Source organism: Passer domesticus, chromosome 6, assembly GCF_036417665.1.
Source record: "Passer domesticus isolate bPasDom1 chromosome 6, bPasDom1.hap1, whole genome shotgun sequence".
In the NCBI taxonomy this organism is placed as follows: domain Eukaryota; kingdom Metazoa; phylum Chordata; class Aves; order Passeriformes; family Passeridae; genus Passer; species Passer domesticus.
The window spans coordinates 53877249-53889368 of record NC_087479.1 but is presented as its reverse complement, the minus strand read 5'-3'; the positions used below and the strand labels follow the sequence as shown (position 1 = coordinate 53889368).

Sequence of the window (12120 nt, the reverse complement as noted above, 5' to 3'; positions counted from 1 at the left end):
GGCCTCCTCTGAAAATACGGGATGGAGGCAGGAGCCAGGGATGATTCCAGCACGAGCTGTCTCTGGGAGGGAAGGATTTGGGAAAAACCAGCATGGAATGGGACTTGGGACTCACTTAACCAAGGGGTACAGGGGAGATCCAGGCTGGGGAGAGCATGGTAAAATCCAGGATAACCCCCAAATTCCATGACAGATGTGAAAGAAGAGGGAGACCATGAGAACTATTAATGACTTAATGAAAGCTGGAAAATCCAGCTTTCCCAAAAAAATTCCACTACAATCTGCCTCTCAAGGCACTCACAGTGCCACTGGCAACCAGGCAACAAACTAAAATTTCCTATAAATCCAATAAAAGTCAGGAAAATGCACCTGAAAAAGAGATGTCCCCGAGATCCCAGAACCTAGGACACAGATATCATCATTCCTCAGGACAAAGATCTTTCCTCTCGGACTACTTTATTTGGCAAAACTCTGAAATCAGCAACAGCTTAAACCTCCCAGAACTTCCCCCCCTGAGCAAGGCATGGATCCTATGGAGAGAGACTTATCCTGCTCGGCTCCAGCCTCAGCTGCTCCTCAGCTTTGATTCCTCTTCCAAAAAACCACAAGGAATCAAAAAAACCCCAAACCAGGATCAAACGCGAAACCAGAAGCCAAAACAAGTAATAAAATATCTAAGTACACCAGGGAAAAGGGAATCGAGGCAAGGGCGTCAGATCCCAGTGGATCACCCAAGGAAAGGGACAGTTCTGGGCCCAACCAATTCCGCAGAACTCATGATGACGGACACCTCCCCAAATTCCTGAAAAGCTGCTTCCCCTGTGAGATTCCGTCCCCCTCTGGCCGCTGCTGCCAGTGTTGGGCACAGCTGGGGAAGGATTCTCTTGCTCCATGTGGAGGGTAGGGGCAGGGAACAATCCCGAGTCCTGCTAATGGATCCGGGTCAGCTCCTCTACGATCTTTATCAGGTCATCCACGGTGGCTTCCCTCTTCATCCCACTTCCGTCGTCAATCTGCACAGGGAGGGAAAGCATTGGAGACATTGGGAGGTGCCAAAAAACATTTCCAGATCATTCAGGAAGGTGTGGATTTAGCACTTCCCCAGAGAGGCTGTGGCTTCTCCATCTCTGGAAGTGCTCCAGGCCAGGTTGGACAAGGCTTGGAACAATTTGGTCTAGTGGGAGGTGTCTTTAAGTCCCTTCCAACCCATACCATTCCATAACCCTACAATTCCATGATTTACTGAGCCTGGATTCCTGAGCAAGATCCTTGAAGGATCCAAGGCCACATTCCCAAGCTCACCTGCAGGTTTGCCACCACTTCCTGCATCTTGGGCCTGCTGATGTCCAGGAAACTCTCGATCAAGTCTCCATCAATGAATCCTGTGGCTGGTTCCGTCTTCCGTTCCGTGTGGAACGATCTCCAGGTGCTGCTGTTAAGGAGCCAAATCCACAGGGAATAACACCCTGGACATGGTTAAAATGGTGGGATGTCAGTGCTGGGTTAATGGTTGGACTCTGTGGTCTCAGAGATTTCCCAACTTTAATTCCATGATTGCTCAGGGCAATGGCAAACCCGCTCCCACCCTCTCCAGCTGGTAAATTCCACCCAGCACAAGTTCCTGGCTGGAATGCTAAAGGATATAAGGAATGCTCAATCTTCCCCACGCTCTTGATGACTTTGTTGAGCCTGTTCTGCATGTCCAGGAGCAGGTTGTACCAGCTTTCCGACAGGGATGTCACCAGGCCTGCACGGGAATAACGGGAATGTGGCAGGGGGTGGAGCTGGACGAGCTTTCCAACCCAAACCGTTCCAGGATTCTGCAGGGAATCTTCAGCCCCTGCTCCTTACCGATCATTCCATTGACAGTGCCAAAGAGCACGGATCCCTGGGTGGGCGTGGAGGTCTCTCCCAAGTTCTGCATGACCAGGGATCCGTGGCAGAAGACATTGACGAACTCTCCCAAGTGGGATAATCCCACTTCCTGCAGGTGCTGCCGCTCCTCATCCGTCGTGGCCGCGCTGGAATCCCAAACACCACTCAGTCCCAGATGGGGGCACTCCAAACTTTCCCTTGCTCCCAAAAGCTGGGAATGCTCCTCCAGTTTTCCCGAAGATCCATCCCATTATCCCATCCCATCCCATTCCCAATCCATCCCATCCAGTTTACCTGTCCTTCTGGCACACAAACAGATTGAAAGCGTTCTCTGCTCCCAAGAAATTATCATCATCCAGGATCTCCACAGCACTCATCCAGTTTGGATTGAAATCCCGGGCAATCTGGAAGGGGCCAAGAAGGGACACGCTGTGTCCAGGTGGCCTGGCCTGGAATCCTGCATCCTCATCCCACTCAACACCAATATTCAGGAGCGAGGCGGGATCCAGCATGTCCCTCTCTGCTCCAGGAAGGAGCTGAGCAGGAAAGGCACTCCTGGAGATGGTCCTAGTCCAAGTGGCACTTGGAAAACATCCTGAGAAAGCGCAGAGCAGCCTATGCCAAAGCCACTCGAGCAATTTAAACCCCCATTCCAAGTGGACACCAGGCATCCCAGATGGCACCTCCCACCCACCAGGCACCAGCTGCTCTTCCCACAGCCAGTTCCCTGGAAACTGAGGGATCCATTCCTCCAGAAACCACAGGGATCCATGTCAAACTGTATCCAGTCAAGCCAAACTCCTCCTTTTATCCCCTCCAACACCATTCCCTGTGCCCAGAGCTGTTGGAATTGATGCCTGGCACCACTTCCTTACCTCCTCGAAATTCCCTTCCATGGGTTTGTAGGCCAGGAGCAGCACAGAACGCATGAGGTCTCCCACCAGGATGAAATCCCCCTTGGTTTTCAGGTACAGGGCCATGATGTTGTTGTAGTGGTTGCACTCCGTGCGCAGCTCCTTCTCCGCTGTCCACTCGTACAGACGGACCTGTGGGATGGGACACGGATTGGGATTCTCCACACGGGAGCTGGGATATGCTCCTCAACAGACATCTGGCTGACATCCAGATCCACGAGCACGCTCCTAAAAATAAGCCAGGGCTTTGCTTACTGTGCTGTTGATGCTGGCTAACAGCTTCCCGTTGAATTCCACCATGGAATACACAGCTCCCTTGACCTCCTTCTCAGCCAGGCTCTGCAGCTTCCCTGGAATAAAGCCAGGCATTACTTGGGTTGTTTATCCAAAGAGTGGGAAGTCAAGGGGGTTCAGCCGAGCTGGCTTGAATTTTGCTTCCTAAAAAACTGTCTCTGAGGGGGACAAGTGACATGGAAAGTAAATCCCAGAATCCAGGGCTGGTAAGGGATTCTTGGGCATCTCTATGAGACAGGGGGAAAGGGAACACAGCATCTACAGATCCTGACAACAGATTCCCTGGGAAAAACGATCTGCTCCTGTGACACAAGCTCTCTGGGGTTTGAGGAGTTCATCCCTGATCTCCCACCAAAAAAGCTGGATTTTTCCAGGTGAGAAGACGTTGTTCTTACCATCGGAGTAGTGGAAGACAACGATCCGGCCCTGCTTGGGCTCCGCTTCCTCGGGATACACCATGGCAGTGCCCACAATGAAGTAGGTGTTGGGATCCTTTCCCAGCTTGCAGGAGACCAGGCTGAGGGCGTACTCATTTTGCAGGAATTGGTGAGCATGGAGCACTGGGGGGGAGGAAAAAAAGTGGGAAAGGTAGGAACAATTAGGATCTTCAAGTCCTTAAACTCAAAGCTTAAGACACATCCTAGAGATTCCCTGCCCTATTCCCCACCACCCTGAGCCATTAAAAATTGTTATTCCCTGAAGCTTATGGCTGATTTTCCTCCAGAAAAATGCTTTGGCAGAAGCTCCCCACGGCTTCTCCAGGATGGAAAAGGCTGGATTTTGGGATGGGACAGGTACCTTCGAAGGTGTGCTGGTCTATGATGAGCAGGTTGTGCACTTCCACCTCCTCTCCAAAGGATGTCTCATGCGGAGCTGTGCTGCTGGAAAACAGCTTGCTGGTGCTCACGCTGCTGGACAAGGCCTGGGAACAGGAAAATCCGTCACATCCTGGTGCTACTTGGGATATCCACACAGCCTCAGGTAGCCAGTGAGCAGGAAAAGGGATGGGAAAGCAGGTAGAGCAAGGAATGAGTACAGGGACACACTCCCTGCTCCTGCAGGGCTGAGTGATGGTGTTAATCTGAGTTTACAAAGAGCTGGTTTCCAGAGCTGGATCCTTGGGAAAAGGAACACTTTGGAGACCACACAGAAGCCTGTATAGGATATGGAAGGAGCAGCACCCAAAAATAAAGGGGATCAGATGGAACTGTGGCTGTGTCACCCCCTCAGAGGGATCCCACCATCCCATTCCTCCCCAGCTGAGGAACGGGACTGGACTCACGGCTTTGGAAGAGAGGACCATCAAGGAAAACCTGGATCAGGAATTCTGATCCCCACAGCATAGGGATGACCCAGCCTGGGATCTTACCTGGGTGCTGGCACTGGGTCTGAGCGCCGTGGTGCCCCCACTGGCATCCTGCACCTCAATCCGGCTGGAGAGCACCCCGAAACACTGGGATACCTCCTGGTAGCAGATTTTTCTGTGGGATAAACAGAGCCATGTGGGTGGGAGAGCCAGGAAAGGCCATTCCAAGAGCTCTGGAAGCAACAAGAGCTGTCTGTTTGCTCCTGGGATGGCAACATCACCCCAACCCTTGCCCGGTGCAGCAGAGCACCCTGATCCCAGGAATGCTCATCCCAGGAATCCTCACCTGGGTGACTCATAGAGGGGAACAGTGCGGATGTGCAGCTTCTGGATCTCATCAATGGTGCCAATGGTCAGGGTGCTGTTGTTGGCCAAGGCCAAACTTGTGGGGAAAAAAATAATGGAAAACTGGGTGAAACAGCAAGAACCTCCCTCTCCTCCATATCCCTTCGGATCAGGAATTCGTGGCAGGCTCACCTGTCGGGATATCCATCGGAATTGAGGGGGCACATGTAGTTGACCTCCTTGAGGTTGACGTTGGAGAAGACCAGCTTGTGGTTGCTGCTGTAGATGACGGTGGGGCGGTCGGAGCAGGCGAACACGTTGGTGGTGGACAAGGAGCGGAACGTCCTCAGCACCGTGGGCTGCGTGCCCAGGGTCACCTTCTTCCTGTCACTCAGCAAGCCTGGATTCAAAGGGAAAAGGGATTGGGATGTGCCACAACACCTCAGGGAAAAAACGATTGCGGGTAAGCACACCCCAGATTTAAGAATCTATCTCCTGGAGAAATCCTCCAGCCCACAGCCAGTCCCACCTGAGCATGAGGCTGAGAAAGCAAGGAGGATCTTTCCCAAAAAAAATGGAAAGGAAGCGAAAAGGTCACCTGTCTCAAGGCTGAGGCCAAAGTAGAAGAGAGCTCCGTCCCCCAGGGCACACAGGAGGTAGTGGCTGCTCTCAAAGGTTGTCATCAGGATGGAGCGAGGGATAATCTCTGTGGAAGCAGGGAAAGGGATGGATGAGGTCACTCAGGACATGAACAGTGACCACTGCCACCCCTGGGAGGCTCCTACCTCCTCCCAGCATCTCCTTGTGCAGCAGCTCGAAGGACGGGAGCTTCAGGATGCGGGCAGAGATGTCGGTCCAGAGCCCGATGGCGCAGAGCGGGGACATCCCGTTGGAGTCTCCCAGGGGGGTGATGTCCAGGCAGGCCACCTCGTGCTCCATCTCCGTGCAGCTGGGAGGAAGAAGAGAGGACAGGTGTCAGCCTGGATCCCAAATCCCAGCATCCCAGGAGGCCTCAAGATGTGGGCTCACCTGATCTGCCGGAGCTCCTGGGGCCGGATTTCCAGGTAGTACAAGGCTCTTCCCACGGCCACCACCACCTGGTTGGTGTTGCAGGAAGCGACGCTGATGTTCTTCCCATTGGGCTCTTTCCACTCGCTCACCAGGGCTTTGGGCTCCTGGCTGACCAGTCGCACTGAGGCAGAGGTGATCTGGGAAGAGAAACAAGAAAAATCATGGAGAAGAGTGTTTCCAAGGTGGGTGGCACAGCAAGAACCTCCCTCTTTCCATATCCCTTAGAACATGAACCCAGGATCCTGTTTGCTGATCCCATCAACTCAGGGAAGCACTCCAACCTCTGGCCTGGGTATGTCACGATCCCTATGGCTCCAGGAGACCATATCCATGTTTTCCTCATGCTGGATTTACCTGGATAAGCTGCTGATGTGCCACATTGCCACAGAAGAACGTCTGCTGGTCATCCACAAAACCTGTGAGTTCCGTCTCTTCCACTTCCTCTCCATTCAACATCAGAACCCTGAGCAGGAAAGGGAATTCCCATTAATTCCTGCTCCAACATGGGGCTGAGAGCCTGGATCAGCTCATCCCACCTTTACCTGGTCTGGCCAACAAACGACAGCACCAAGGTGTTGTCTGTCTCCCGGTGCGGATCTGACCTCAGTGGCCACAATCCTGCAACAAGGAGGCCACAGTTCCTCACAATTCCACATCTCAACCTCATCTGTGCCCACCATGTCCCCCCTCAGGCTGCAGGACACCTCCCACACCTTTAATTCCCGGCAGGTCGATGCTGGCATGCTCATGGATCCCGATGCCGTTCCGGATGATCCGCAGCGATCCCTCTTTGAAGGCCCCAGAGCAGGTGACCAGCTGGAGGAAAAGCAGATGGACTTTACCAGCTGTGCCTGGGAAGTTCTCCCACTCTTCTCTGGGAGGTCCCATTTCTCATGGAAATGGGGAAGCCACTCTCAAATCATGGAATTATGGAATGGTTTGGGGTTGGAAGAAAGATCCTGAAAGATCCACCAAGGCCAGGCTGGACAGGGCTTAGAGCAACCTGGTCTAGTGGAAGGTGTCCCTGCCCATGGAATGAGATGATCCTTAAGGTCCCTTCCAACCCAAACCGTTCTGGGATTCTATGATTTTATGGATACGCTCAGCCAAAAATTCCCAGCAGTGAGGAGGGAAAAGCAGGAATGTTACCTGGCCTTGGCCTTGCCTCTCCAGGTCCACCACGCACATGTCCACGATGGGCCCGAGGTTGGTGAAGGTCTCCATGGCCACCACGTAGGATCCCTGCTCATTGCTGTCCACGTTGAGCTGGGAATAAACACAGGAATCAATTTTTGTCTTTCAAGAAGCAGGACAGGGAAAGGGTGGGCAAGGAGAAGACAGGAAAATGTATCCACATCTCCAGGTTTTGATGGAAATCGAGTCCTGTGGGAACACACAGCCAGGAGCTGCCACGTACCTTCACGAGCTGGGAATCTCCAAGCCTGGAGCCAACAAACACCACTCCATTATCCAGGTAGGTCAGGCACTCAGCAATGGATGTCTGGGAAATGGGAAGAGGCAGGTCACCCACCAGTGGCATGGAAAGGTCCTGGCACACACACGCACACCTTCCACCACTAAGCTGTTATCCAACAGAAGAACCCTGAGCATGGTAAGGGGATTTAATCCTGTCATAAATCCCACAGTCCAAGCTCCTCCAGTACAAGTACCAGGAAAAAAAAAATGGGAAGGAGGTGTAAGTTTAAGTGCCCACAGGATATTTTCCCAACAGTTCAGGGCTGTGACAAATGCAAGGCTCCCAGAATTCCCACTCACTCCTGAAACGAGCCTTTCCAGACTTGGGAGAATCCCAGGCAAGTGCCAGGGTTGGCCCAGGTGATTCCTACCTCTCCCAGCAGCTCCACACGCAGATCCTTCAAGGTGACAGTGCCATCCATCTGCTCCTCCTTCTCCAGGAGCAGCATGAAGAGCCGCCCTTCCATGTCTCCCAGCAAATACCGCGATCCGTTGGGATCCACGCGGTTGTGGCACACGATGGTGCTTTGCTGCAGGGAAAGAAGGGAATTCTAGGATTCCATTCAAACATTCCCCAAAATGGTTCCCCCAAAGTTCTGTGCAGGTGATGTTCTCCCAGTTCCAGTATCCCACCCATTCCAGAGCTCCAGGAATGGACTGAAACCTTCAGGCACCAATATTTCTGTTTCTTCCCCCAAGATTTTAAGCCTGTCTTTATCTCCATGTTAAAAGGACCTTTGGATGGCAGTTCCAGCCCTCTTTCAGCTTGGAGCAGCACCTCAGCCATGCCATTGGTGCTTCCTCCTCCAATTAAACGTGGGAAGTGGCCTGTTATTCCCACAAAACCCACAACTCCAAATGCTGTCCCAAAATCTTTAAGCCTTTTCTCCTCTGAACAAGTCTCCAAGGGGCTCATCCATGTTTTCCACTGCCTGAAATGAAACCAGGCTCTGCCCTGGAACTGTGCCCACACCATGCACTAATTCCTAATGAATCCCATTCCCTGGGGCCCAAACAAAATTCCAAGAGCTCTACAGAAAGAGGAGGCACACAGGATCATGGATGTCCCTCAGCCCTCAAAAACAATGACCAGGAAGCCAAACCTCAGGAAGTCCAAATAAGTGGCACTGTTAGACCACACTTGGGACAACAGGGGTTTGAATTGCTGGCTGGAAGGCCTGGGAAAGGAGGGATATTTTGGGATGCAGTCCTGGCTCCCCTCACCTTGATGATGGGAGGAGCGATAGCCAGATATTTATCCCCATTGTGGTAGGTGATGGATTCCTGCCCGATGATAATGGCGCCTCCGAAGGGCTCCGGCACTGCGGGGCACACAACAAACATGAGACAACCTGCCTGGAAAAAAAGGAGCCATCCGGCCTGGAAAAACATGGGAAGATCTGTTACAAACAAGGCCCAACCTGCAATGACCATAGAAGCTTCAGCCTCCACATTTTCTTGCTTCCAAGGGCCTTTGTTGAATTCCTTCTCCCGCAGGGACACCTCGTATGTCTTCACGTGGCGGCCCTGGGGGTCCTGGAAGAGAAGCAAAAGTGGATGAGATTCCAGAAGTGAGGAGATTCCACCTCAGCTCCTACAAAAACACCCATTCCAGAGAGCTTCTGAGGCTTCTCACCTCCTCAACCTCCCCCACATCCACACGCCACCATTTTCCCAAATTTTTCCATATATAATTACCCCCTGAGAAAATCCCTGTGCTGGAAAAGGCTGGAAAGTATTTTTCCATTGTTTTACAATGATATGGGAACTGATATTCTGGAATTTGTGTTCCTCTTGACAACCTGGGAACAAGTGGCATAATGGAGTATCACCCCCTCCTCCAGTTCCTGCAAATGTCCAGGAATTCAGGGGTTTTTATAATATTTCCCTATAATTTCAGAACTTCCCAAAAATTATCCCAGCTCCTGCTGTCCTAGTCAGGCCAAGTCCTGGGATAATGAGTAATAAATGAAGAAAGAATCAAGGAAACAGCTTGGAAACACTCTCCTCTACATAGGCAGGGATAGAAACAACCCAGAGGTTTTTGAGTCAGAACTGACATCCTGCTCCAAGGGTTCAAGTTGTTTTGACATGGATCATGGAATCCTTAAAAGTTGGAAAAGCATTTTTCCAGGTATGCAGTGACAAAGTGGTTTCCTCCCTTCAGGAAATTTGGGGGGGATCCAGCAGTGCCCAAACAAGGAATAATGGAGCCACTGCTGGCATAGGATTTCAGCTAAGCTTGGGATAGCCTGGAATTTAACACAGGAAAGCTAATCCTTTGCTCAGTCAGAACAGCAAAGGATCCAAACAGGCATCCAGAGAAAACCTGGAATGCTCCCCTCCATGAGGAGCCAAAGGATGGGAGAGGTTATGAATCCTCTCTACACACCTGGAATCACCTCCCAAGAACAGCAAGCAGGTCACTGCCTTGTTTTTTAAGGAAAGGCTCAAATCTCGCTGTGGGAAACAACAGCTTGTGGATCTTGCTGGAAAGATCCCTAAACTCCTCCTGGGGGGTATAACCAGGAAAATTCCCACCCAAGGCAGAGCTGTCCAGGAATCCTGTGGGAAAGTGCTGCTTCCTCCCTCCCAGAGTTGGAAAAAGGCAGTATGGAGAAATAGGGACCTGGAGGAACTGGAATCATCCCTCATTCTGCCTTCCAGAAAGCCTTTGGAAAAGCTTGGGAGCCCTTGGCTCCACCTGGGTTATCCATGGAAAAGCAGGCACCTGGTAGACGAAGCAGATGGTGGGAGCCTGGCAGCCGTAAAGGAATTTCACATCGATGACCTGGAGCTCTTCCAGGCGGATGTTGAAGGCCTTTAACTCCTTGTTGTCCCGGTCCAGGGGGATGACCTTGAAGAGGCCATCGTAGAGGCGCAGCCCGATCATCCGGCACTCGGGATCGATGATCCCGATGATCCCGGTCTCCGAGGGGCGCCCGATGCGATCCTGAGGGACAATTCCAGAGAGAGGGCAAAGAAAAGGGTGATTAGTGCCAGGACAATATCCCTGAAAAAGAGGGATAGGAGCTAGTTACCAGCCCTTAGGTGAGGAATGGCTCCTTGCACACTTCCCAACAGGCTAGAGAATTCCAGATGGGAAGCCCCAAGGAGGAGACACCTTTCCAAGTGCCCCACCTGGCAGAGCTCCCACACTGCACAGCTTCACCACAAATTCCCACAGGATTCATTTCCCAGGGAAAATTCGGCCCCACAAGGAGTTTAGGCTTTAATTTTCCTTAAATTTAATTTGTTATTCCACAAGGTCTCCCAAGAATATAGTTGAATCCATAGGGAAACGACTTGGAGCATCCTGGTCTAGTGGAAGGTATCCATGGCAAGGGGTGGAATGAGATGATCTCTAAGTCCTGTCCATCCCACACCATTCCAGGATTCCATGTGCTGGTTTAGATGAGATACTGGGAAGAAATCCTTCCCTGTGAGGGTAATGAGGCCCTGGGATGGATTTCCCAGAGAAGCTGTGGCTGCCCCATCCCTGGAAGTGTTACAGACCAGGCTGGATGGGGCTTGGAGCAACCAAGGTGTCCCTGCCCACAGAAAGGGAACTGGGTGAGCTTTAAGGTCTCTCTTCCAACCCAAACCACCCCAGAATTCCACAGATCCTTCCAGAGACCAAGACTAACTCCGGAAACATCCTGTGGTGCCTCCTGGATCCAGCAGCCGGCAAGGCACCACCAAGAGAGGAGCAGAAATCCAGCAGCACCCTGCTGCACCAGGAAGGCAAAGCCATGCCCAGGGAAGGCAAAGCCATGCCCAGGGAAGGCAAAGCCATGCCCAGGGAAGGCAATCCCCAGCCCAGGGAAGGCAATCCCCAGCCCAGGGAAGGCAATCCCCAGCCCAGGGAAGGCAATCCCCAGCCCAGGCGCTGCCTGCCCCCTCACCTGCACGTTCCCGTGGGCACGGGTGATGATGTCGATGCTGTCCCCGTTCTGCTTGTACTCCAGGATGCAGGCGTTGTACTTGGCCGTCAGGATGAACAGCAAATCCTTGCTCTCGCCCTGCCCCAAAAACACCGGGGTCGGCGCGAGTTCCAGGGCCGGGCATTCCCAGCCCGCCCGGGGGGCACGGCACCCACCTTGGGGCGGAAGAGCTCCATGACGGCGGTTTTCCCGTACATCCCCACTTCCTTGACGGGCCGCAGCCCCTCGGCCGTCACGACGTAGATCTCCAGCCGGGTGTTTTTGGCAATCAGCAGGTTCAGGTCCTCCGCCGAGGTGAAGTGTCCTGGGAAAACAGGGAAGGGATCCCGCGGGAGGGATCAGCTGGCACCTCGGGGAGCCGGGCTGCACTTCCACAGCCTCCCTGGAGCTGCTTCCTTCCACAGTGCCAGACGCTCTCGGCAACTGCTTTCCCTCGGCCTGCGCTCCTCGTTTTTCCGCAGAAACGCTCTCCCTACTGTTTTTCCTCAGGAATCCTCTCTCCTGGGCTCCCGTGGCTTCCCCAAACCCCACTCTCTCTCACTATTATGGATTTCAGGAGCACTTTGATCCTTCCTCCACCCCAAAACCCCCCAGTATCCCAAAACCCTCCGGCAGCCCCCAAACCCTCCGGTAAACCACAATCCCCCGCTACTCCCAAACGGGGCGCTCCCCTCACGCCCGCCCCGCCGTACCGGTGACGCAGCCATTGACGGCCGTCGGCTTCTGCGCCGTCACCACGTAGTTGTAGGACATGCTGGGGGAGCCGGGGGGTCCCGGGGGGCGCGAGGAAAACCGGCGGGAACGGAAAGCGCGGCCTCCCCGCCGCCGTCGCCGCCGCCACTTCCGGGAAGTGGCTGCGCTGGGCCGCTCTAGCCCGCCGGGAGGACCGCGAGGA

The 12120-nt window shown here is 53.2% G+C and overlaps 1 protein-coding gene across 1 annotated transcript; it reads right to left on the bottom strand.

Annotated features, from left to right (window-relative positions):
• Positions 1-439: 439 nt before the first annotated feature.
• DDB1 (damage specific DNA binding protein 1) lies at positions 440-12120 on the bottom strand. Its single transcript, XM_064425765.1, has 27 exons — positions 11918-12120; positions 11381-11529; positions 11187-11303; positions 10013-10234; positions 8703-8817; positions 8506-8603; positions 7653-7811; positions 7223-7306; positions 6955-7071; positions 6519-6621; positions 6348-6423; positions 6160-6268; positions 5764-5942; positions 5520-5683; positions 5333-5440; positions 4927-5134; positions 4736-4831; positions 4453-4564; positions 3882-4005; positions 3479-3643; positions 3045-3139; positions 2751-2921; positions 2170-2279; positions 1852-2021; positions 1645-1747; positions 1303-1426; positions 440-1013 (listed from the first exon to the last, which is right to left on the bottom strand). Exons 1-27 carry the CDS (start codon positions 11976-11978, stop codon positions 930-932), a joined length of 3423 nt encoding a protein of 1140 aa, XP_064281835.1. The 5' UTR covers positions 11979-12120; the 3' UTR covers positions 440-929.